Source organism: Convolutriloba macropyga, chromosome 4, assembly GCF_964194025.1.
Source record: "Convolutriloba macropyga chromosome 4, txConMacr16.3, whole genome shotgun sequence".
NCBI lineage: Eukaryota > Metazoa > Xenacoelomorpha > Acoela > Convolutidae > Convolutriloba > Convolutriloba macropyga.
Window position 1 is genome coordinate 50970385 of NC_134471.1, and position 27112 is coordinate 50997496.

The window sequence follows — 27112 nt, forward strand, 5'->3', positions numbered from 1 at the left end:
TTAAGATATAACATCATATAGTCTTTTATTGATTTACATCCAGTACTATTCCAACAATCTATTGCTTGCTTATATTCATTATCTGTAATACCACTTTGTCTCAACTTAGAATAGAATGCTTCCTTAGGTGGTAATGTTGTTTCATGTAAATTATCTATACTATCAACCAATTCATATGGGAACATACCTCTACGTCTCTCTAACCCAAATTTGTTTAATATAACACACTCTTTAACACTCAGTGTTTTACTTATAGCATCTAAGCTAAGTGGATGGAAGAACCTAAACATATCTAATACTTTTGTATAACCCATATCAATACTAATATAAATCTCATCAGTTTTAGTTATTACTTTAAGTCTAATCTTCTTTGCTAGTTTAGTTATAAATAAGTGATTATCATAATTAGTAGAATTAATTGCATATATTGGTACAAATGTATTCTTAGCTTGGAGGTTACATTTATTGTGAGCATAACCTCTAAATTTACCATTTAGGTGATCATGATCTCTAACAATATCTGCGAAGCCAGTTGCTGGATCATTACCGAAGTTCTCTCTACAATAGAAACACTCAGTAGTAAGTGGAGTAATAGTATCTTCATTAAGTGGAATATTAATTTCAAATATATCTTTAAATAATTTATTATGATGATTTACTCTACTTATAAACCAATCAACTATATCTTCATCGGAATAACTTTCATACTTATCTTCTAATATATCAGGATAGTCACATTTTATATATAAACCACAAGCAACTGGAATGTGTTTTTTGTTTTTTATTATACATCCGAAATCATAAAACATAGCAAATGGTACTCTGTTTTTATAATAGAACTTATCAAACTTTAGATATTCATCTTTATGGAATGTTCTTCTTCCCACATGTTTCTGCGTATTACATAAATCCAAATGTTTATTTAATGCATGTTCAGTTAGAAATGATACACAACATTTTAGAAATGGATAACATTTATGTTTAGATGTTTTTCCTAATATGAATGATACATCTTTACATAGGAAGTAATGATTAGACCAGTATACTATATTACATCCTTTAGGATCATTATGATTGATTAATACAAGATTAATAGTTTTGTTTTTGTTTAGATTAAACACATTAAATAATATTTTATCTTTATTTGGTTCTTGTATTTTCTTTAAGTGATAGTAATCATAAGGAGCTCCGGTCCTGGTTCCCCAGGGAGGTGGAAGCTTTGGTAATTTTATCTCATTAATAAACTCTGGTTTATTATCTTAATTAACTCTATTTGGATCACGTGATGAAGGATGTAGATAAGCAATTAAACACCACAATAAACATTAATTATCGTATTATGTATATTAAGTATATATCTAGACGTGAATGGTAGCTCAGTAGTACAACCATCAAAAGGATAAAACCTATGTATATACATAGTTCTCTTAACAAATCTTTAAATGCTCAAACCAGATTGATTCAACCCTTGTTCTTGCATTCTAGTCTCTAGTTCACTATTCAACATATCCAAGTCATGAGGACCATTATATTGTCTAGTCATTAGTATAAATGTGAATTCGTTTTCTTCTAACTTATCATCTGTAGGTTTTGTATACTTCACTACATCAAAGGAGTTAAACTTGATATGGGGATGTATGTTTTACATTTCATCTAATACATTCAAGAATTTAATTTCTTCATAATTACTACTTGCTATCAATATTTGATTATACTTCATATTATGATCTAAACTAACTCATTAACTTTATCTCGCCGCTTACCATCAACAAGTTGTTTCCGATTAACATTTTCTTTATGTTCATCTGATTCATTGTTCATTTTTTTTTGTTATATCTAGTATTACATATATTGCAATATTCTGCTTTTCACATCTTCAGTTGTATCCTTATCTTTACCATTAACATTATCCAGATGCATCTTTGTTTTCAAATGTTGATCCACACTATATTGACTCAGAGTAGTCTTACATATTACACATTCGAACTTACTCCCTTTCTTTATTATTTCCCCATTAACTAATCTTACATTATTCCTATGTTTTAATGTGTCCATATGTTTAGCATGTTCAGTATTATTGTCCAGATACATATCACAACTATCACAATACTTTATTCCCTCTAGTTCAGGATACTGATTATCTATCTTTTGTTCTATATCTTCATTAGTAATGTTTATTCCATCCTCATTAGCACTCTCAATAAATTTATTTCTATTATATATTTGTTCATTCCGTTTATGTTTAAGTGATTGATTATGCCTATAATAATTCTTTTGAGTTCACTCTTGAATGCAAGCTTCACATTTAAACTTATTTGTTTTAGGCTTTTGGACCTAGACAAAATCATCAGATGGATATGATTCTCTCTCTGAATCTGAATCTTTAGATTGATCTAAGTCTTTAGATGATTCTCTATCTTTAGTTTGATCTAAATCTGGATAAAATTTTGCTTCAACCTTTCGCAATGACTCACGCATGTCTCCTTCTGGTTGTTTAATTTTGCAACCTGTTTATCATGCGACTCTTTTATTTCTTCATTTATTTGATTAAACCTTTTGATTGATTCTAAAGATTTTTCTAATTCTACCTTTTGTCTTTCCTTATCTACACGTTTGATTTATTCCCTTGGTTTGTTTTTATTTTTTAACATTTAGACTGCCATGCTAGTAGAACTAGATTGAGCTTTTCCACCACCAAATTGGACTTGTCCATGAGATTGAGCTCGCTCACTTCCAGATTGGACTTGTTCAGTCGTGGAATGAATGTAACCGGTATAATCTTGTTGATTCATTTTTTATATGCCAAATTTTGAAATAATATTATTTATATACCTTTTCAATACTATAAAATTGATTAGTACCAAATGTGATTAAAAAAAGCTTGGTGTTGGAGTTGTGATGAGTGTCAAAAAAAACCATTCCAATGTTTTATATGTAATAAGATTATAACATATAGAGAGAGTCATAATCATTTGCAAGTGCACTTTAATAATCCCAATCAATATCTAGTATGCAGAATGTGTAAAGTACATAAACACATCTCTCAGTATAGACTTAAACATTTCTACTGTAGGTTATTCATATATCTCTATAGATATAGGTTTCATCATACAAAAGAAAGATTCTTAGAACATGCAAAGAAATATAATATTGAAGTAAAGCTATAACTAAATATAATACGTTTTTCACACAAATAAAATATTGCTGATGTTTCCGCTTATTATTATGTTGCTATTTATTATTATAATTGCTTATTGGAATTATGATAATTATTCTGATTTAAGGAAGAGATTCAAAGGATATAGGAATGTTGTACCAGAACCATTAGAAATTAAAAAGACACAACTTTATTATTTATGGTCCATCAAATTCTGGTAAAACAAATTTTATAAAAGATTTTTGTGGTTTGTATGATACTGTTAATGTATTCTGTATTGATGGAGGTGAGTGGAAGGGATATACTGTATATGGCATTGTTGATTTAAAATTATGAGATAATTTAGATGGTTTTGCTAATAGTCTAATTAAATTTGATGATATGGTAGAAAACATTAGATTACCAGCTATAAACTTATTGTATTCTAAAAGTAGAAATCACAATATTAGTATAATATGTGTAGGTCATACTGTAACAGATTTGAAAACTAAAGCAAGAGATAACACCCCAGCTATATATATATATATATATATATATATATATATATATATTGCTTTAAATAGAGTTCACAACCATTCCTTGAAAGAGTACAAGAGAAGTTTAAAATCGATTTTAATCTATATAGATTTAAACATTATAAGTATGGCATAATAAATTATAATACTATTTTTGACTATAATATTGTATTAGATAAAGATAAAAAATGTCGTATATGATTCTAAAATTGGCAGTCTTGATATTGAGAAGTATGTTGATTATATAGAGTTTAAGGAAAAGCAATATTATACACTAAGTAGTTGTTTAACAGATAGAATGTTAGAACCAACACATATTAAACCAAATGAGTTGATGTTCTATTTTGAAGAATATTCAGACTTTAAGAGAATGAATAAATCCTTTAATTTTTAAAAAACATATATGAATATAAAAAGTTTATTTAATGAGATACATAGTGGATATGTTGCTATATTTGGTGTAATTAGTGTATTAGGAATTGGATATAGTTACTATTTAAAATGTGGTAATAATAATGATAATAATATTAATAACAATATTAATGGTATAGATATAATAGATATAGATAAGGAAAAAATTAAATTAAGAAATGGTACGAAGATGACAATAGATTATGGTTTGATTGATAAATACAATATTGATCTCAATGACCCATTTAATATAATACATATATTAGCTATTAGTCTTGTATCTATTTATGCAAGCCATAATGATATTAATCCTAAAACCAAAAATCATGATAATATGTAGAGAATGTAATATGGAAATTGATACTAGTAGTGGATATCCAGAACATGAGCTAATGAATCATTATAGTAATTTACATAATAATTTAGTTGGAAGATGTATGAAATGTATGCATAGAAAATATAGTGGTTATCATTTTTTGGATAAATGTAAAGTTAATAGAACAGGCCTTATAACATCAGTACATAGATTTATTGATTATACTGATATTCATGATAGTGATAGTGATGATAATATTGATAACAATACAGATAAACATAAAGATGATTTCTATAAGGTTTTAAATGAACTAAAATATAATACTATAGAGAATTTGAAAGATGACATTAAAAAAGATTTAAAACCAGAAATTAAAAATGAGATAAAAACAGAAATTATAAATGACTTAAAAACAGAAACTAATATTAAGAAGAAAAGTAATGAGACTGATAAAAGAACAGCTAGAGTTTGTTGTTTATGTAAAACTGAAAAGAGTAGAGATTGTTTTTATAAACTTGTGGTTTATGTAAAGATTGTTGTTCTAAAAAAAGTTTCATGTCCCATATGTAATATTGTTATAAATAGATCTTCTCTCAATAAACATAAAAAGAACACATAGTAATCAATCCCAAATTTCTAACAAAATTTTAAAAAAACTGATTACAAATTACAAAGATTACTTGAGATTACATAAGATTACAGGGATTATTATGGATTATACAGATTATTTTAATCATGATAATCTATATAATCCACAATAATCCATGTAATCTTATGTAATCTCATGTAATCTTTGTAATTTGTAATCATTTTTTAAAAATATTGTTAGAAATTTGGGATTGATTAATATGTGCCCTTTTTTATGTTTATTAAGAGAAGATCTATTTATAACAATATTACATATGTGACATCAAACTTTTTAAGAACAACAATCTTTACAGAAACCACCAGTTTTATAAAACAAATCTCTATTCTTTTCAATTTTACATAAACAACAAACTCTAGTTTTTCTATTATCAGATTCATTACTTTTCTTCTTAATATTAGTTTCTGTTTTTAAGTCGTTTATAATTTCTGTTTTTATCTCATTTATAATCTCTGTTTTTAAATCCTTTTTAATGTAATCTTTCAAATTCTCTATAATATTATCTTTTAGTTCATTTAAAACCTTAATTAAATCATCTTTATCTTTATCTTTATTGTTATCAATATTATCATCACTATCACTATCATTAATATCAGTATAATCAATATAACTATGTACTGATGTTATAAGGCCTGTTCTATTAACGTTACATTTATCCAAAAGTGATAAACACTATATTTTCTATGCATACATTTCATACATCTTTCAATTAAATGATTATGTAAATTATTATAATGATTCATTAGTTCAAGTTCTGGATATCCATTACTAGTATCAATTTCAATATTACATTCTCTACATATTATCATCATTTTTAGTTTTAGAATTAATAACATTATGGGTTGCAAAAATAGATACAAGACTAATAGCTAATATATTATTATATTAAATGGATCATTGAGATCAATTTTGTCTTTATCAATCAAACCATAATCCATTGTCATCTTCTTACCATTTCTTAATTTAATTTTTGCCTTATCTATATTCATTATATCTATACCATTAATATTGTTATTAATATTATTATCATTATTATTACCACATTTTTGATAGTTACTATATCCATTTCCTAATACACTGATTACACCAAATATAGCAACATATCCACTATGTATCTCATTAAATATACTTTTTATATTCGTATATGTTTTATAAAAGTTTAAATGGTTTATTTATTCCCTTAAAGTCTAAATATTCTTCCAAATAGAATATCAGCTCATTTGGTTTAATATGTGTTGGTTCTAACATTCTATCTGTTAAATAAATACTTAGTTTATTATATTCTTTTTCCTTAAACTCTGTATAATCAACATACTTCTCAATATCAAGATCGCCAAGACTAGAATCATATACGACATTTTTATCATTATCTAGTACAATATATTACTCACTAATAGTATTATAATTTATTATGCGATACTTATAATGTTTAAATCTACATAGATTAGAATCAATTTCAAACTTCTCTTGTACTCTTTCAAAGAATTGTTATGAACTATTTAAAGTAATATATATAGCTGGGGTGTTATATCTTGCTTTAGTATTTAAATCTGTTACAGTATGACCAACACATATTATATTAGTATTGTGATGTCTACCTTTAGAATACAATAAGTCTATAGCTGGTAATCTAATGTTTCCTCCCATATCATCAATTATAATAAATTTGTTATCAAAACTATCTAAATTATCTAATAATTTTAAATCATCAATGCCATATACATTATATCCGTTCCACTCACTACCATCAATACAGAATACATTAACAGTATCATACAAACCACAAAAATCTTTTATAAAAGTTGTTTTAGCAGAATTAGATGGACCATAAATAATAAACTATGTTTTTTATTTTCAAATGGTTCTCGTACAAAATTCCTGTATCTTTTGAATCTCTTCCTTAAATCAGAATAATTATTATAATTCCAATAATCAACTATAATAATAAATAGCAACATAATAATAAGCGGAAACATCAGCAAAATTTTATATGGGTGGAAAACTTATTATATTTAGTTATAGCTTTACTTCGATATTTTAATTCTTTGCATGTTCTGAGAATCTTTATTTTGTATGATGAAACCTATATCTATGGAGATATATGCATAACCTACAGTAGAAATGTTTAAATCTATACTGAGAGATGTGTTTATGTACTTTACACTTTCTGCATACTAGATATTGATTGGGATTATTAAAGTGCACTTGCAAATGATTATGACTGTCTCTATATGTTATAATCTTATTACATATAAAACATTCGAATGGTTTACTTTGACACTCATCACAACTCCAACACCAAGCCTTATTTATCACATTTGGTACTAATCAATTTTATAGTATTGAAAAGGTATATACATAATATTATTTCAAAATTTGGCATATTAAGAATGAATCAACAAGATTTTACCGGTTACATTCATTCCACGACTGAACAAGTCCAATCTGGAAGTGAGCGAGCTCAATCTCATGGACAAGTCCAATTTGGTGGTGGACAAGCTCAATCTAGTTCTACTAGCATGGCAGTTCAAATGTTAAAAAATAAAAACAAATCAAGGGAAGAAATCAAACCAGTAGAAAAGAAAAGACAAAAGGTAGAAACAGAAAAATCTTTAGAATCAATCGGAAGGTTTAATCAAATAAATGAAGAAATAAATGAGTCGCATGATAAACAGGTTACAAAATTAAAACAACGAGAATGAGATATGCGTGAGTCATTGCGAAAGGTTGAAGCAAAATATTATCCAGATTTAGATCAAACTAAAGATAAAGAATCATCTAAAGACTTAGATCAATCTAAAGGTTCAGATTCAGATAGAGAATCATCGTATCATCTTCATCTGACAATTTTGTCTATGTCCAAAAGCCTAAAACAAATAAGTTTAAATTTGAAGCTTGCAATCAAGAGTTAACTCAAAAGAATTATTATAGGCATAATCAATCACTTAAACATAAAAAGAATGAGCGAATATATAATAGAAATAAAATTATTGAGAGTGCTAATGAGGATGGAATAAATGTTACTAATGAAGATATAGAACAAAAGATAGATAATCAGTATCCTGAACTAGAGGGAATAAAGTATTGTGATAGTTGTGATATGTATCTGGACAATAATACTGAACATGCTAAACATATGGACACATTAAAACATAGGAATAATGTAAGATTAGTTAATGGGGAAATAATAAAGAAAGGGAGTAAGTTCGAATGTGTAATATGTAAGACTACTCTGAGTCAATATAGTGTGGATCAACATTTGAAAACAAAGATGCATCTGGATAATGTTAATGGTAAAGATAAGGATACAACTGAAGATGTGAAAAGCAGTTTCACTGATAGTACCATATCTAAAGATAATTGAGGATATTGCAATATATTTAATACTAGATATAACAATAAAAATGAACACAATGAATCAGATGAACATAAAGAAAATGTTAATCGGAAACAACTTGTTGATGGTAAGTGGCGAGATAAAGTTAAGGAGTTAGTTTAGATCATAATATGAAGTATAATCAAATATTGATAGCAAGTAGTAATTATGAAGATATTAAGTTCTTGAATGTATTAGAGGAAATGTAAAACATACATCCCCATATCAAGTTTAACTCCTTTGATGTAGTAAAGTATACAAAACCTACAGATGATAAGTTAGAAGAAAACGAATTCACATTTATACTAATGACTAGACAATATAATGGTCCTCATGACTTGGATATGTTGAATAGTGAACTAGAGACTAGAATGCAAGAACAAGAGTTGAATCAATCTGGTTTGAGCATTTAAAGATTTGTTAAGAGAACTATGTATATACATAGGTTTTATCCTTCTGATGGTTGTACTACTGAGCTACCATTCACGTCTAGATATATACTTAATATACATAATACTGATAATTAATGTTTATTGTGGTGTTTAATTGCTTATCTACATCCTTCATCACGTGATCCAAATAGAGTTAATTAATATAATAAACCAGAGTTTATTAATGAGATAAAATTACCAAAGCTTCCACCTCCATGGGGAACCAGGACCGGAGCTCCTTATGATTACTATCACTTAAAGAAAATACAAGAACCAAATAAAGATAAAATATTATTTAATGTGTTTATTCTAAACAAAAATAAAACTATTAATCCTGTATTAATCAATCATAAAATCATAATGATCCTAAAGGATGTAATATATTATATTGGGATAATCATTACTTCCTATGTAAAGATGTATCATTCTTATTAGGAAAAACATCTAAACATAAATGTTATCCATGTCTAAAATGTTGTGTATCATTTCTAACTGAACATGCATTAAATAAACATTTGGATTTATGTAATACGCAGAAACATGTGGGAAGAAGAACATTCCATAAAGATGAATATCTAAAGTTTGATAAGTTCTATTATAAAAACAGAGTACCATTTGCTATGTATTATGATTTCGGATGTATAATACATTCGTACCAATCTATGCTAAGAATACATTTGTACCAATCTATGCATTTATTTCTTCTAATTATGATAATCACTTATTTATAACTAAACTAGCAAAAAAGATTAGACTTAAAGTATTAACTAAAACTGATGAGAATTATATTAGTATTGATATGGGTTATGCAAAAGCACTAGATATGTTTAGGTTCTTCCATCCACTTAGCTTAGATGCTATAAGTAAAACATTGAGTGATAAAGAGTGTGTAACATTAAACAAATTTGAGTTAGAGAGACATAAAGGTATATTTCCATATGAATGGTTTGATAGTAAAGATAAACTACATGAAAAAACATTACCACCCAAGGAAGCATTCTATTCTAAGTTGAAACAAAGTGGTAATACAGATAAAGATTATAAGCAAGCAATAGATTGTCGGAATAATACTGGATGTAAATCAATAAAAGACTATATGATGTTATATCTTAAAACAGATGTATTATTATCGGTAGATGTATTTGAAACGTTAAGAGATAAGTGTTTAGAATATTATGAAATAGATCCTTGTTATACATATTCTACTCCTAGATTAACTTGGTTATGTGGATTGAAATATACTAATGTTAGACTTAAATATTATAAAGAAAACACAGTTAATATTTATGATACAATAGAACATGGTATTAGAGGTGGGTTAGCTTCATTATTAGGTGATTCTTATGTAAAATGTAAAAATAAAGAAATAGATCCTGAGTATACTGGGAAAGAGAATTATCTAAAAAACTTGGACTTCAACTCATTATACGCTTCTGCTATGGTTCAAGTTTTACCTACTGGTGAGATCAAAGTATGCGATGGCAATGATTAAACAAAATCTGGCTCCACAAAAGGTTATATCTACACTATTGATGTAAAGTATAATGATGAGTAGAAACAAAAGACAAAGAAATATCCATTCTTTCCAGAAAAGACGAAGGCTAACATTGATCAGTTTACAGAATATCAAAATGAAAAAAAAGAAAGGATACAAACCAAATGAGAAGTTAATGTTGAAGTTAACGCATAAAAATGATTATGTAATTGATGGTGAGATGTTAAATTGGTATTTAGCTAGTGGTTTGAAGTTGGAAGATATTACAATTAAGCAAAAGTTAGAGAATAGTAAGAGTGAATGATTAAAACCTTATATTGAGTTTAATATTCAGAAAAGAAAAGAAGCTAAAGCTAAGGTTGATAAATTTGGAGATGTATTCTTTAAACTGATGAATAATGCCTTCTATGGAAAAACAATAGAAAATGTATACAAAAGAGAAGATGTAGAGTTAGTTAATGAAGTAGATAGATATATTAAATTAGTAGAAAATATTAGTTTTAAATATGCTGTAGAGTTTAATGATGATCGAGTGGCTGTACATAAAACAAGAGGTAATGTTAAGTTAGATAAGTTTAATTATATTCGTATTGTTATACTAGAAAAAGCTAAATTATTTATTTATGAAGCTATATATGATTACTTTGAGAAAGAGTTAGATTGTAGTTATCATTATACAGATTCTGATAGTATATTTATAAAAATAAATGTTCCTGAAGGTAGTGATATAAAAACTGAAATGAATAAGATAAAAGATATATTACATAATAATGAGTTAGGTAAGATGAAGGATGAATTACCCAATGATACTATTATAGAAGCCTGCTTCCTTAAAGTTAAAGCATATTGTTATAATACAGTTAAAGGTGAAGAAGAGAAAAAGTCAAAAGGAATAACTAAAGCTACTATTAAAAACCAAATTAATTTGGTAGATTATAAAAACGAAATATATGGGGGTGTAAGTAAATATGTAACTAATTATACTATTGATAGCAAAAGGCATCATTTAGAAACTAAGGAACAGTATAAGATAGCTATAGATCCATTTGATGATAAAGGTATTAAAAGTTGTATTGGTGAGTTTAGATTTTACAATTAATATTAGCAAAATTTAGTAAATTAGCCAAAAAATGATAGATTCTTATTTATGTGGAAAAATGGAAATATAGTGGAAAAAACAAAGGGAAATAGAGTAATGTGTATATGGGTACCGTATCGCGGCTCTATGCTGCGGAGGTACCCATATACACATTACTGTCAGAATTGTAAGACCTGTTTTAAGACTTGGCCAGTACTGAAAAACGAAATAAGACTTGGATTTATACTTGCCTAGTACTGATATAGACTTGGAGTTAGATACGGGTATACTGTAAATTGAAGAGAAGACGAATTGGCTTTCATCGTAAGAACGCAGAATTAATTACAATGCAGCTAAGCTGATTAACACGCGATCAAACATTCGGGCAGCCGTTTCAGTTGAAGATTTACTTGACAATACAGCACTGTCTCATTTGGCAGGTGCAGCTGACTTCACTAACTTCACTTTAGTTTCTCTTTTTGTGGCAGCAATCTCTGGAAAAATTTTACATGAGCTTCATTTCTTCTTTTTCAACCGATTTAAATGTGACGTCTAAGTGGGTTGTCTCTGGTAGCTATCAATTCAAAATCTTGTGATGAGAACTTACTTACTAGAGTGTGTACTCTAACAAAAGCCTATCAACAACTCGCAATCTTAAATTTGACCTCTAACTGTTTTTTCGCTGCAAAATAGTATTGACATTGACAATAGAGCAATTCATATAGGGCATTAAAAGTTTAATAATTGTTACTGGTGACCTTTCTATAAATATGCTATAATTAGGTGGTCATTTTTCACCAGGTGATGTAAAAAATTTGAAAGAAGATTTCTGCCAGCACTACAATCATTATTTGCGAGCCAAATTTTTGTATAACTGAAATACATTGTTTAAAATTTACTGAAATTTTACTGAAATACATGCTCTAAATTCGTAACTGATTAGTTGAAACCACACCGATCGATAGTCCAGCGACCGACGTAAATTATATTTCGAGGCGATTTGAATATTAGGCAATCTATTAATAATAATATTAATTACAGACAATTTAATTTATTAGCTGAGAACATCCGAAAATTTTTAAAAAAGGAAAAAAATTACCAGATAGGGAAACAAGCAATCAGGCTGATTGAGCTCAGCTATGATTGTAGCGAGAACCGGATAGTGAAATGATTTAGTTAAAACAATTTTACTCCCCCCTCCACCTCTTAGAAGTCCCAGATACTGCAGACTGAAAAATTTAGCATGTCCTAACTCAATGTTCGTTGAATCTTAACGCACACTATTATCATATGTACCGTTATTATAAAGACTGTAATCTTGAAAACTGCCATTACTGAATGGCTACCACGAAAATATTTATACCATAAAAGTTGCTGTAATAGATCCAAGCCATCACTTTCTATATCTCGTAGGATCTAAAGCAAAAATTTCCTAGCTTCCAAGATGTTTAAGTAGAGCAAGGGAAAGGCTGTTGATAAACAACTGAAGTTGTTTAGCAAGATAAAAAGCAAGATGAATAGCGAACTACCAACCTATAAGAAGTTTACAACAACTTATTTTGTGTATTATGTGTTGAATAGTAGCTTCCCAGAATTGACGGGTCGCCTGCTGCAACGTCAAATCTGCTGGTTGTCAATAAGTTTTTAATAGTTGAAAGAAACTTGCGTTTTACAGATTCTCGAATTTTGGTCAAATGCAAAATTTTACAACTTTCGGTCAGAAATCATCATACCCCTGACTTTGGGAATTTCAAAATGCCGCAACTTAAACGGGAATATAATCATCCCAGGGAGAACTAGACTAAATGTAAATCAATGTTGATAATGGCAGCATTACAGGGAGGGTTGCAATTAAAAATTATGATGAAAAAAATGATTATTTTTTGGGTACAGTCTGAATTCGCACCTGATAGGTTGCACAAGTACCATTTAGTCTAGTCTACAATTGCGCCACTGGCCAACCCTGATTAGGCAGAACACCATCCGTACTGCCAGAACACACCTACGTTAAAAGACCCTCAGTCAGCATTTTGCTTGTTTACATACTTTTCCGCCAAGATGTTTGCTCATCTTAGCTTACATTTAAAATGTACGAATTGGCATTCAAAACACCACGATTTTACTGCATTGACGTTATCGGAATAAAGTATACCAACAATAGCAATAGAGGAAGCTGGAGTCCGTGTACCGTATTTACTGTTGTTTTTGTTTGCGCAAACAATTTTTTTGCTTCGTACAATATAAAAGTGGCTCACACTGTAAATGCAGGGCAGATATCTTCAACCGTGAGTTAATAAGTGACTGAATGGCATAGTTTACACGTACTGCGGACCAGGGGGCTCTAGTAAAAGTTATTACGCGTCGCTTAGTAAATCGGCAGCAGTGAATGTGGTGGAGGCTCTGAATGGTCGCGAGGACTTATAGTTACTTGTCAGAATTTGCCTGACTCATCGAGCGAGAGCCTCAGACCTACTGTTGCTGCTTGCCTCTGTCTCATCGCTTGCATGTTAACTGGGGGATAATTCCCGCTGTATTTTTTCAGATGATGCACTAGCGGCAAATGCTTATACTAAAAGAGCTGATTTGAGGATAACTACCTTTGTGTCGTTGTTCCAAGTTGTAGTCGCTTGTGCTAGGCTCGGTTATAGATAAAGTCAATTTTTTAACGTGATAGATCATTTTACCCCATTGATTGAATGTATTAATTATTAGATTTTAATTAAAGTGTATTTACCAACAAAACTTAATGAAGCCAAGAGCACAGTACGGGAATACTATTGTTAATGAGAAGTCAAACCTCCAAAAAAACTGTTCAAGTTATGGGCGCTAATTTTTCAATGTTTATGAGCTGCCTAATCAAAGTTCATATTCTTACTTTGTCATTTGTTGTACATGTTTCTCGTGATCTTTTGCTATCTAACGTTTGATTATGTTTTGGATTGATTTCTGTTTTTGTGCTTCGCTGGTCGAAACCTAAATTGTTTTGTTCAGCTGAAAAAGTTTATTTTTTAAAAATTTCCAACATCTTAATGATCTAAAAAATACGCGGGTCTCTAATTTGTTTTTTAATCATTAGTTTGTTTTTCAAACCTTTTAATTTTCTGACGTTTTCCCATTTCTTTGAAGATCATGCTTATTTTTCACTCATACATCTTTTTTTTCCGTTTCCTTTCTTAGATCATTCAACATTCACTCTTTTCTTTATTTCTGACTTTTTGTTCAATCGTTAGATTTTTTTTTCATTTTTTTCAGTCGGTTTTCAATCCTTTTTCAATCGTTTTTCAATCGTTTTTTAATCAGTAACTTTGGTAAATTAATTAGGCTACACCATCGAGGCATATTTCCTCAATGGTATATATGATTCATCCAGGGTTTAGTATTGTGTTGATATTGATTTGAAGCTACATATTTTTGAAGCTGGAGCGCTTCACCTAATAGATTCATGCTAAACTACTGAAGAAAGAAGATGCAATTTGATAATATTAATCCTTTGCTTCGCATAATTTTATCACGATTGTGCTATTTTTGCAGCAAGGCAACCTAATGTAAGATTATTGATTTTCTTCACAGTAGAAGCTCAGCTTCTGATTAGATGCTAGAAAAGTCATCATTTATGAATGTTGCATCAAGCTATTTCATGCATATAATCACTATAGAAGAATTAAGGAAAGGATTAAACGCAACACCATAAATTTTGAAAACCCTTACCTGGGGCTCAATTAAAAAATTGTCTATCTCCATAAAAGTTAGCCAAATCATAAATCGGGCTTTAAATCGCTGCTTTAAAAGCGTCCAGTAGTCTCGCACAATTTACCACTAGAATTTTCCACTTCACATTTTGGTATAATAGACCAAAAAATATTTTAATAAATTTCCTGCCTTTCTAAGAATTAAATTTTAGTGTGTTATCGTAATGTTTATTTTATTATAGATTTTCTAGATATTAAAAAGCAAAATACGTTTCTTTTTCAAATTGTTTCCTTTCCAGGAATTGTGTTTTAATGTGTTCATAATGTTTATATAGGTATATATAGATTTTATAAACCTTATTTTGACATTATAGAGCGAAAAACAGTTTTTTTGAATTGTTTCCTTTCTTAGAACTATATTTTATAGTATATTCGTTGAGTGTGTTTTATTATTTAAAATATTGATTGTGGTTGAGGTTGTTTAATTGAACTTTTGAGACGATTTTAGAGTGAAGACTGCGTATGGAGTATTAACTAGATTCAGAATGAGCTGATAAACCTATATTTCACACGTAATGAAGCACTTCATTCATCGTATCAAACATCATGTCCACTTCACTGCTTTTACACTTGCACGTTAAACATATTACCATCAAATGTGAACTATGTTTTGATCATACCTCTACCCTTATTTCCTTCACACGTTTTTGTAAAGCTTAATATCAAATAACAAATTGTTTATTACAGTTGTTATTGAAAAGATTATGAAGTGATTTTTGTTCAAATTTTTGGTTTCTTGTTTAAATATTTCTGTAACACTTGACGCCTTGATATGATACAAAAGTTATTAAAAAAGGGGTTATTAAAAGCAATTATTGGTATATTAGTACAGTTAGTGTAGTTGTTACAGAGAAAAACCCACAAAACTCAATATTAATCATATATTAGGTTCCCATTTTCTATGTTTATAATCTTCTCTTTCTTCTCTCACTTTCTTTTGAGTCTGAAACTGAGTTTTAACAAAATTTGTTCCAATTAGGAAGCGTGTCAAATTAGATTACTCCCACTTTTCTTACCGAATTGTACATATTCATCCAAATTTCGGGAACAAATTGCACAATTTTTCACAATTTTGCATCCTCCTAAATGACAGCAATTCAGGGTTGATTAAATTAGTTTCCGCCTTGGCTTAAATTACAGCCAAAAGATATTACGTCACTGTTTTAGTAGCTGTACTTAAGCGCCTCAAAGACTAGTACTTTTCCCACTAAAAAGAAACTAAGCCTTCTTTATCTATAGAAACTTGACCTTTGTATCTTAGTATGGTTGTATTCGGTTTGTGCTACTTATATTTGTAGATTTGAAAAATAGTGATAGCGTTACCTATTCCGACCCTAGAGAGTTCAACCTCGGAAGCTGAAAACAGCAACGCGGCTGAAATATTAAAAACTGTATAATTGAGAGACTTGCAAGGACAAAACGCTAGTTATACCGTCGCGTGTTGTTTAATAATAGCAGCTTCATATTTCAGCTATGGCGTCTTACTGGTCTGAGAAACTGTCAGGTTAGTACACTTATGAACTAAAACCTATTTTTCTTAATCAGAAGCTTAACTTTTTTTCCTTGTTCTTTTTTCACATGACAGATTTCGGTCAAAGATTTTTATCAAGTAATTAAGCACCGTTTTCTTTGGCACTAATAGAGTTAACCAACTCCACTTTTTCTCCGAACTATTTTTAAACAATACCTTCTTCTTCGATCAATTTTCACCAGCCAAAATATTTACCTATAAATGGTATCAATGGAATACTTTTGAGCGTAAAAAAATTAATTGGAGGGTTTGAAATTTACTTACATGGCAATGATTAAGATTTAAATTTTGTTGAATACATGCAAGCTTATTACAAGCATTTTCACCCAATTTAGCTTTTGTATCAAAAAATTTTCTCAATTAAACTATGTATCGTTTTAGAACTTCTGCTAAACCTTTTTCTCTTTTTCTCCTTTTGTTTAATATATGCGGGATACAAAAAATGCGCAAATTGGCCAATTTCAGTACAAGAATAGAACAATTACTTTTAAATGTTGTTTCAACATTCTCAAGTCTTTGACTGTTTCCTAACGTCATGACACCGGAGCTTATGATTGCTGCTATTTTGTCAAAGAATTTTTTCTAACACCTGAGGTTTAAACAGATTTTAAATTTAGCTAATGTCATATGCATAAAATTTAGAACTACCATAGTGGCATGGAACTCTTGTAGTAGAAAAACAAAAATCATGGGCGAAACTTAGAAAAACCATTCTTTGTTGAATACTAGTTATGTCAAATTCCCGGTGTCGGGACAATCTACCAAATTCCATTATACATAATCCCATTATGCCTAATCAACTTTGATATTTGCGTTCACTGATCCCACTGCCGATTAGCAGTCGCATACACATAAATCTAAACATACTTAATGGCAATGCTCATGCCTCAGCGCCCCGTGTGCCTTGATTTGGAATTATCGAAACCGGACATAGTATTGCGATATCCGCTTGAGCGTGTTAAAATATTCGTGTAATAGCAACTGCAAAGTCGGATTACCGAACGAAAATATCAAATTCCATTGGGTATAATGGCATTGGGTACAATGGCATTAAGTATAATTGCATTTGGTATAATAGCAGTGTGCCAAAAGCCTATTTGAACAGTTTATTCCGAGATAAAGTAATGTGCTGGACATTTGCGTTGAAATTTTGGTACCATTGTTTTCTTCATCATGTGCAATTTAAACCGAAACTACACAGATCAAATTTTTTTTAGCTCGGTTAAACCATTTTTGCAGTTACAGTCAAACAGAAAGTAAACTAGACAAAAATTTTAAACCATTTTGAAGATAAACTTGAAGCAAGCTTTCAAATAGGTTTTTAAAAATGTGTTATTAACACCTTCAAAATGTACAAAGAAAAGATAACTACATATTGTAAATTGAAACCAAAAACCTGTAAAATAAGGATTTTTGTGATCGCCCTCATATAAGCGAAGCTAAGAAAATGTTATTTATATTTTGTCCTTTATATGAGATGGCTGAGGTTTTTAAAATAAAATGGGCATAAAACTTTTCAAAATAAACTATTACTGGCTATTACCCACAAAATCGAAGTCAGAATATTTATTTACCGTTTCTTTGATCCTTAAACGAGAAGCAGAAAATCATCATTGTTTGGAGCCTTGTTGCAAGTTGTGAAGAAAAATTCGAATTTTCAAAATATTGCTGTCTTCAATATATAGCTGTTAAGGTCTTCAAAATCATAAATGATATAATGCTAAAACAAAAGAATAAAAAAAGGTTATGTGATTACTCAGAGCCAAACTAAAGCCAAAAATTCCTTTTATGTTATTCTTTTTGAAATCTCTGTTTGTCAACTCAAACTCTCAAAACAACCGAATTTTGAATTAATACATGAACTTTTTTTCCAATGTTAAAATACAAACAATCAGAAATTTTCCAAAAGAAAAAAATGAAATATAAAGCAAAACTTTTTCAATGTCTTTGCGCATATTGCTGTGCAAGTGAAAAAATTGTACCAATACTTTTCTCATTGACCCTTCTACAAAAGAGCTAGAAATTCAACAGCTTTTGAAGATATTGTAGCCCTACCCCTCCACATCGATTTTCAATTTATTCAGAATCAGTTTTATAATCGTATGAGAAAAGTTCTGTTTTATGGAATTTTAACCCGGGTTTTGAAAATTTTGGTAGATAATCATTTCATTTTTATCGTCTTTTTTGGTTTATTCTATTGAGAGTGCCATCTGAACATTATATTTTCCTTACATTAGGCCAGTCTTTCGGAGTAAATACATTACAGGGCTATTTGTTAACCTAACTTATCTAAATCTCAATATCTTAGGCGCGCTTCTTGATTAGTTTGAGAGCTTTGCTGAATGTCTGTTTTGATTAGGCGTCCTTTCAAAAATATACGGGCTCCAAATTTATAAATACATATAAAATAGTTCAAATATTATTTATGAGAAAAAAATCAGGCGCCAATGCTTTTGTGAACTCTGATCGCCATTTTTCTTGGAGAAGCGAATTTGTGTTAACGTCCATTCCTATTACAAATATTCTCCCCTCACCACAAGTCATTGGTTTTTGTAATGTAATTGAAAACCCTGTTGCTGCCGCTGATGCTTATAATCTGTAACTCTCTTTAAATTGAGTTAAATTCTATTCTGAAAAATTTCTATTCACTGCAGTTTCTATGCGGCAGGATAAAGTCTACTCGCAATTTGTTAATAATGGTTCGTTTTCATCTTTCAATTTTTTTAATGACAGACACTTGAAAATATTTGCTCATTTTTGCGCATTCGGCAGTTTTAACTTCTTTTTGCGGTTCCCTAATTCAATTTAATTGTTCATTCAAACGAAATCTGACACCATTCAAGTAGAAATCTACTTGCCATTCAGTTCAAGAAAAATCAAATTTTGTAGACATCTGAAAATCGCCTAACTGGTAATTACGTTTACTGAACACAAAAAAGTTTTTCAGAGTGAAATGTCTCTTGAACAATCTGCAATTTTACTTCAAACTATTTCATGAGCTGCATAATTTTGAATCTGTACATCAAAAACGTAAGCTTTTCTAGTTTGTTTTTGTTAGAACTTGCATATTGCTGCATTCAACACTTTACGAGTAACTAAGGCCGCAATTTAACCAGTACTGTTTTGCTAGCGATTGGATTTTCGAAGTTTAATAATCGATATTCTTCACAACCATAAATTTAACAAACCGAAGTTTTTTTTTTGCGTTTTTTGGCACTTATGCTTCCTCCCCAGTTGCTATTCTGCGCTATCTATATTAACGGATTTTATCTAGAACTGAAATGTAGAAATAAAATGAAATGGCAATGAACGCCTTTATTCTCTCGTGGTCGTATTCTCTCAAGCGGCGCTGAAGATGTCTGCAATCTGCTTTTTCGGCGTCATTAAAAGCATTTCTGAAGATTCATTAGTCAATACTTAAATCAAATCCGGCAATTAAAAATATCTATCAATTACTACAGCAAAGACGCAATCACCCCCCCCCCCCCCCCCACCCCGTCCACTTCTCACCCGACCCCGCCCGGGCCGCCCGATTATTCTCACATTTGTTGAAATATTGCGCCCTTTTGAGAGAAAAAAAGCAGTTCAAATTAACAAATGTCGAGTGTCAAAGTAAAATTTGAAAATTTGAATTTTAAAACTATTCTAAAAACTTGATATCAGATACAATGAGTTTTGAAACATTAAAACATTTCAAAAATCAAGTAAAATTTGAACTCATACTAGCTAACTTTTGATCAAATTGCAAAAATTTTTGGCAAAATGGCGGTGGCATTATGACTGATTAGAAGGCCTACACAGCTGAGATATACGGACTAAAGATTTCCTTTTGTCCTTTGAGCCTATTATAATCTTGTACCCCTAAGGATTAAATGAACAATTCCTGCTTTGATGCAGTGATTAGTGAGAAATGCCATTTAAACTCCCCCCTTTGAGAGGGGCACAATTTAAAGCGCTTTCTAATTCTCTTTTTCATTCCGCCTTTCAATCATCATTTGGTTCATGTAACCATTCGAGTGAATCTAATAATGTTATCAAAAAGATGACGAAAGAATACTTAAGAGACCTTTTAAGTATTGTGAATTCAACTCTTGTCTAGCGTGGTAATGCTTCATCAAATTACACTCATAGGTCTATTAATATAGTTCTTATGGTTTCAGTTTACAGTTTATTACTTCAAATCTGCATGTCAAGGTGATTAACCTTCACGTTCTGCGGGAAAAATAATCATTACGTAAGTCAAAATTGGTTTGCGTTTTCCATTGGTGCTCCTGTCATACATAGAGTTTGCCGAGAATAGACGTGAACGACTACCAATTAGGGTTATGTTGTCTATAACGGATCAGATTAGCAGGGTTTATATTCAACCAATTTTGTAGATTGCCAAGTAAATCGCCCGTGCATAATTTTTTTTCATTATTTTGTTTAAAGGGATCGAATAAAAACAACAAGACCATAATGTTCGTGTATGGAGACAGCCAGACAACAGGTAACATAAAAATATATACATATCTATCCGAGTTGAGCTTTTTGGTCATTTTCTGGTTAAAAAACAGGAATGATCAGAAAATAACCCGACTGGTACATAGAAATAACAGTTAAAAATGGTCTTAAACACCGCACAAATACAGAAATAAGTAAAATATAAGTTGAACAAAGATTTTACTACTCTTGCATTGTTCCTTTCCGAACATTTAGAAATTCTTAGTCGGTAAAACAATTCAGCGTGGCTTTTTTCTTTTACATTTTGAAAATTCATACCGATTTGAGGCAACAGGAAATTGGAGAAACATTTTCAGACAAAGAGATATAGTAAAAAAAAGTTTCGTTGGTAAATGCAGTATCTTGAGTTAGAAGTTTTGACACCTTATATTAAGAGATCAGAGGTAAAATTGAAGCCAATTTTTAGGAGAATTAACTACAGTGGTCAATCTGCCAGACCTGAGTGGTAATCACCTGAGTGATTCGTTTTTTTGGTGGGGGCATGATTGGGCAACTTTGGTGCAACGATAGAATGCCAGCCCGCGGTGATGGAGAAAGGAGGTTCGAGTCTTCTAGGCTCTAGTTCTGTAGCGATAGATGAAGTTTGGCATACCACAGTTGGGTTTTCAAAAGTCAAGTGCTACAAATTTAATCCAAATTTTCAAATTGATTTACGGGCACTCCGGTCTAACGATTTTTTACAAAAAAAAATCTTTAGCTGCTCAGATGATTTTTTGCGATGCTTTTACTGGTCAGTCATTTTTAGTTTTTCCTAATTGTTTGCCTAAAATTTTCCGATTGCTGACGGTTTTCGGCTGCTTGTTCTTTTCTGCATTTAATCCAGCTCGAAAAAAATGAAAACCGCATTGTAATAAATTTGCACTGAGGTCTCAAGTTGAGTGCACGTTCAAAATTGACCGTAACGACTTGGGAATATATTTTTGGCGATAGCGTTAATTATAACATGCTTTCCAATTGTTTTCAAGTTAAAAATCATAGCCTGTTGAAATGAATTTTAAAATGCGATCATTTTCATCCAATTTCAGATCCCAATTAATGGGAAACTAGCCACGTTTTATCTCAACATTTACTCTTAAGGCCATATTGATTTATCATCGAAGTGGATTATGAAAACCATCGTACTAAACGCTGCTGCAAGAAATACAAATGGAGAAACTCGTTTCCCGGGTTGCCATTTCTTAACAGTTATACAAAGATCTCAACTGATGTCATGCAAATTATAAAGTATTTGTCAGTACGATCCTTTTATGACTAATAAGAAATCATACATGATCCTTGTATGATTCCGAAGAAATAATATATGAACCTAGTACGATTACACAGAATCAAACATCCATATTTTTCATAAATCTTTTTAGAATTCAACTTTTTTTAATTTTTTATTTGGTCAGGCATCACATATGTGATTCTCCGGCATCCCTTTTTAATCCGCCAGCAGCCCTTATCGTACAGCATCATTTGCAAAGTTGAACAATAAATAAAAGATAAGTCCAAATAGATTACTAAAGTTTTGATATTCTGTGAAGCCAGTTAGTATCTATGAATGCAAATTTATAAGGAATGTTTAAAAAAATATTTTTGAATACAACCTGAAATTCGTTTTGTGAATATAATTGCAAAGTTATTCTTTAGCGCACACAAAGAATACATTATACTACATTATACGAGTCTTTGTGGCACAAGTCAATACTATATATGTCATATATGACCGTGTATGATTTCCAGGAAGTGTCACCAATTTCAAAAGAAAAAGAAAATTATACAGTTTACAGGCTTTGATTTTTTGTATGATGCTTGTATGATTTCTTGGAAATCATTTATGATTCATGAAAAATTCCTAATATTCATATAAGACCTAGTAGGTCTACTATGAAATTCACAGTCAATTAAATTAACAAACGTTGCATTGAAATCTATAAAAATCTATGCAATGAAATCTATTAAAAACTTGACAAAATTTAATTAACCGTCAGCGCACTATTTTATTATCAAAAAGGCACATAAACATAACGCTTCAACTTTGAAATTTTCAATCCCTGATCTCTGAAGGAAATTGGCATGATTATTGGAATGTATTTTTTCACATAGAAAAATTTCTCTGGGCGATAAAGTTTCCTAGGTGAAAAGAGTGGGCAAACATTTCATATAGAATTTCTTTTTCAATTTCTTTTACACCTTTGCGAAAACCTTAAACAGACAATTTGATGAAACAAGGCACTGTTTTTTTTCTTTTAAACTACAAATTGTTTTGGAAAATTTTAAAAAATCTAATAATTACAACTAAACATTCCTAATGTTTTCGCATAAAGCATTATATACATGATATGGCTCCCATTGTATCTGGCTCCCACAATTTATGTTTGCACATATTTTTAAATTGACTGTTTTTGAACTTGCGCATGGAAGTAAAAGTAAGCAATAGCCGTAAATATAATCTGTATCAAAACAAAAATAAGTAGAAAAAAAGGCGCAAAAAACTTATCAACCCTTGTTTTGTTTTTTTACAGAGTAATTTCTTTTCCTTTTACAGTTTGAAAATTCTTTCAGATTTGATGCATTAGAGACTTGGAAAACATTTTCAGACGACGATTAAAGAGATATTGTAAGAGCTTTTTTGTTTGTAAATTTATTGTCAACTTGAGACAGAAGTTTCCTTAGCTCATCTCAAAAGATCAGAAAAAATAGTTGTCCGGTCAGTTGATTCAAGATCTTATACAAATATGCAAATACTTAAACACAGCCACTCAAATAAATTGATAACGCGGGTGATTACCTCAAATCAAGAAAACTGGCTCATGTTAATCACATTGCAATACATTTTTAAAGGGCGCACAGAGATTACTGGGGCTATCTTTGGCCTGATCTTGGTTTTTTCAAACTAAATTGTTCTTATTCAAACTACCTTAGACTGCGAAATTGGTAATTGAACAAGTTTTTCGGTTTTTGGAAGCAAAATTTGTTCTCGTGCGGCAATTTGATTGCTGTTTTCAGCATTTCATCCTTTGAGTTCGACTAATATGATAAATTTGCGTTCTATTGGTGCCTATTTGCAAGTGATTGAACCCATCGGCGGGTAGCTAAAGTACTCTGACTCTATTTGATGTCAAAGAACATTTTTCGAAATTTGTTTCTTGCGCTTATTATTATTATTGCTGTTGTCTTATAACCAAGTGTCAATAATGACAGTATCATTGTTTGCTGAAATGAGCCGCAAATGGACTAAAGTGAGTGTTTGATTTTTCGGCTAGTAATTTTAATGACTTTGACACTATTTGTTCTGAGAACATTTTATTGACTTTTTGGTTGTGAGAGTATTTGTTGCCTTTTTAGTTGTCTCATCTTTCACTCATTTTAAGGACAGCTCTCATTACCTTTTTTCATAAGCTTTCTGTAACTTTGAATTTCATTCTATTCAAGAATTATTATCAATTTTTGATATTCACGACATTTTTCCTCGATTTGATGTCTTATCTTGCAGCCTCCTTATTGCCTGATGAAGCCTCATCAGTTGCTGAGGTTGCCCGATTTAATTGACCGAAATAATTGTTCAGTTTTCAGCTGACTTTTGCAAAAACCTATCCGCTTTTCTTTTCAAAAAATTTGATGAATTTTTTAGTTTTGTTTGTTTTGTTTTACTTATTGCTGTTTTATTGTTTCGAATAATTGAGAGCAGATTTCATTGGTTGATTATGAAAACTAGATGACCTTAATTAGGCGAATGATTTCATTGCATTTTTTAAAGGTTTTGATACCTTCCTTTCAAAAAAAATCGTTTTTTTGTCCCAAGTGTTTTTTTGTTTTCTTTTCACTTGGTCTCACTTGATCTTATGACTTGGTCTCATAAACAACAATAAGCTTTATCCTGGTCTTTTAGTGTCGTAAGTTGCTACAATTTAATTGCTCCAATTTTATTTTCAGCTAACGTTTTAATTCATTTGGATATCATTTGTTTTTTAAAATGTTTATGTGAAATCGTGAGTCTTGCCTTGATTTGTAGTTCTATTGTCCCCTTTTCAGCCATTAGAACTGCTAAAAAGTGTTTTAAGAGCTAGAAAGTTTTATCGTATGCTGTGCTTAAGGGTCTTGTTTGATAATTATCAGGCTTTCTTAGCTTGGCGCCACTGGTTTTCAAAGTTGCTGATTTTTGCCAATCTTTTTTCAGTTTTTGCCTTTTTTTGTTTTTTTTTCTGTCAATGATACAAAGTTGTTGTAGCATTATGTACTCATTTTAAAAACTCATAAAAGTTTTTGACATTCGACTTTTATTAAAACACTAAAACGTTGATATAACTTCTGCTTTATTTTGATTTTTGTTGATTTTTTCGGCCATAGAGCCAAAGCTTCTTAGACTTTCTTGGAGCAAGTTTTTTGTTCATTTGTGTGATTATCTTTTTGGTCACATGTGGCTTACCTCACTCTCGAAACTGACTTCTTCACTCTCAAATTGATTTGTCTTTACTTTAACTCGAAGAGGTAAGGTTAAATGAGTGTGTGTCACTCTGATTGAAGGTTATTTGACAGCATCCATTAGAAGCAGCAATTTGTTTAACAGATTCTTAATAAAACATAAGCATTTAAAAAAGAAATTTTTTTTGTTCTGTTTCTTCTACTGTCTTTTTGAAACTGATGATCTACGAAGCTATTGCGGCTATTTTCTGGCAATCAGGCAGCTATGCTGTTAAACTCTGGCTCAAATTGTTAGAAGCAAGTTAAAGTTCAGTGGCGTTTCATTTCTGGAAGCTAAGCGTTTTCGAGATGCTTTTTTTACAGTACGCATAGAGTATTAGAAATTGGCAATATTTTACTGCCTGGTTAGCAAGAATTTGATTTATGCATTGAATATTTAAACTTTTGTTAAATTGCCTGCAACGATTTGCATTCCAGACAGAAAATTCCAAAATTTTATAATTGAATTATGCATTTTTTCACCAATTCGGTCGTTTTCTTGTTCAGTTCTTCAGTTGATTTGCGTGCCTTCAAGCTGTGTTGAGAATATCTATTTTAAATGCTAAAATTGATTGCAGAATTTTTCAATTGAGTAAAAGACGGATTAACTTTAAAGTTGAAAATATCTTTCATCTTTCACTCTCTTCTGGTGAGCCTCAATCATTTGAAAAGCGATTTCATTTTTTGAATCAAATTTGATGTTGCCATTTTGCTTCATCTTGTTGCTTCAAAATTGAGCTTGCTTCATGTTTTTATACCACTAAATGCATTGCGATTACTTTGAAAATTTTAGTCTTTTTATTTTTTACTCGGTAGAATGTTTGTTTATTAACCCATAATCAGGGTCGCATTCAAGCGTGGCGTAACTATTCCAACATACTTTCTGCTGGAAATAATCAGGTTAGTTAGTACAAATTCTTGCCGGTGTATAAAATTTACAACTGACATGGATTATAACCCGATACAGACATACTACATACCTATAAAATGTGTTTCCATATAAAATAGCATCCAGCTATTTATGAATATATATATTTAGAGCATCCAGCTATTTAGGACTATATATCTAGGACATCAATCTATTTCGAAATATATTCGTAGAGCATCCCGCTATTTAGCAAGCACTGTTTAGTATTAGTTATAACTGTTATAACTACTATAGTAACCTGCTTGACCTTCAGGTGCGTTAGTGAGAGGATGATACGTGAAAAGAGTTGAGTGGTTGTTGGGTATGAGATAGGAATTTAGGGAAATAAATACCCTAATTGAAGTTCCATTTGTGACAGAAGAGAGAAAGAGGTGGAATCGATTTTACGTTTCAGACTCCAAATCGCCTCTAGGCCTATCTGTTTTCACTACATATCACTGTTAGCGTCTTCACTGCAGTCACACCATCTCATTACAATATTTAGACGAAAGCTCAATTGACATAATCATTTTTTTGCTTCCTGCAACCGA

The 27112-nt window shown here is 30.4% G+C and overlaps 1 protein-coding gene across 2 annotated transcripts in view; it reads left to right on the plus strand.

The window, feature by feature from the left end:
• Nucleotides 1-16451: 16451 nt before the first annotated feature.
• Nucleotides 16452-27112, plus strand: part of LOC142337732 (uncharacterized) — an 85874-nt gene continuing 75213 nt past the window's right edge. The window contains exon 1 of one of the 2 annotated variants that reach the window (XM_075387204.1): nt 16452-16678. In XM_075387204.1, coding sequence (XP_075243319.1) covers nt 16648-16678 — 31 coding nt within the window. In that variant the 5' untranslated portion in view covers nt 16452-16647. Of the gene's footprint in view, nt 16679-21152; nt 21195-27112 lie in introns of those variants that run through there. The other variant, XM_075387205.1, reaches the window with a different exon arrangement.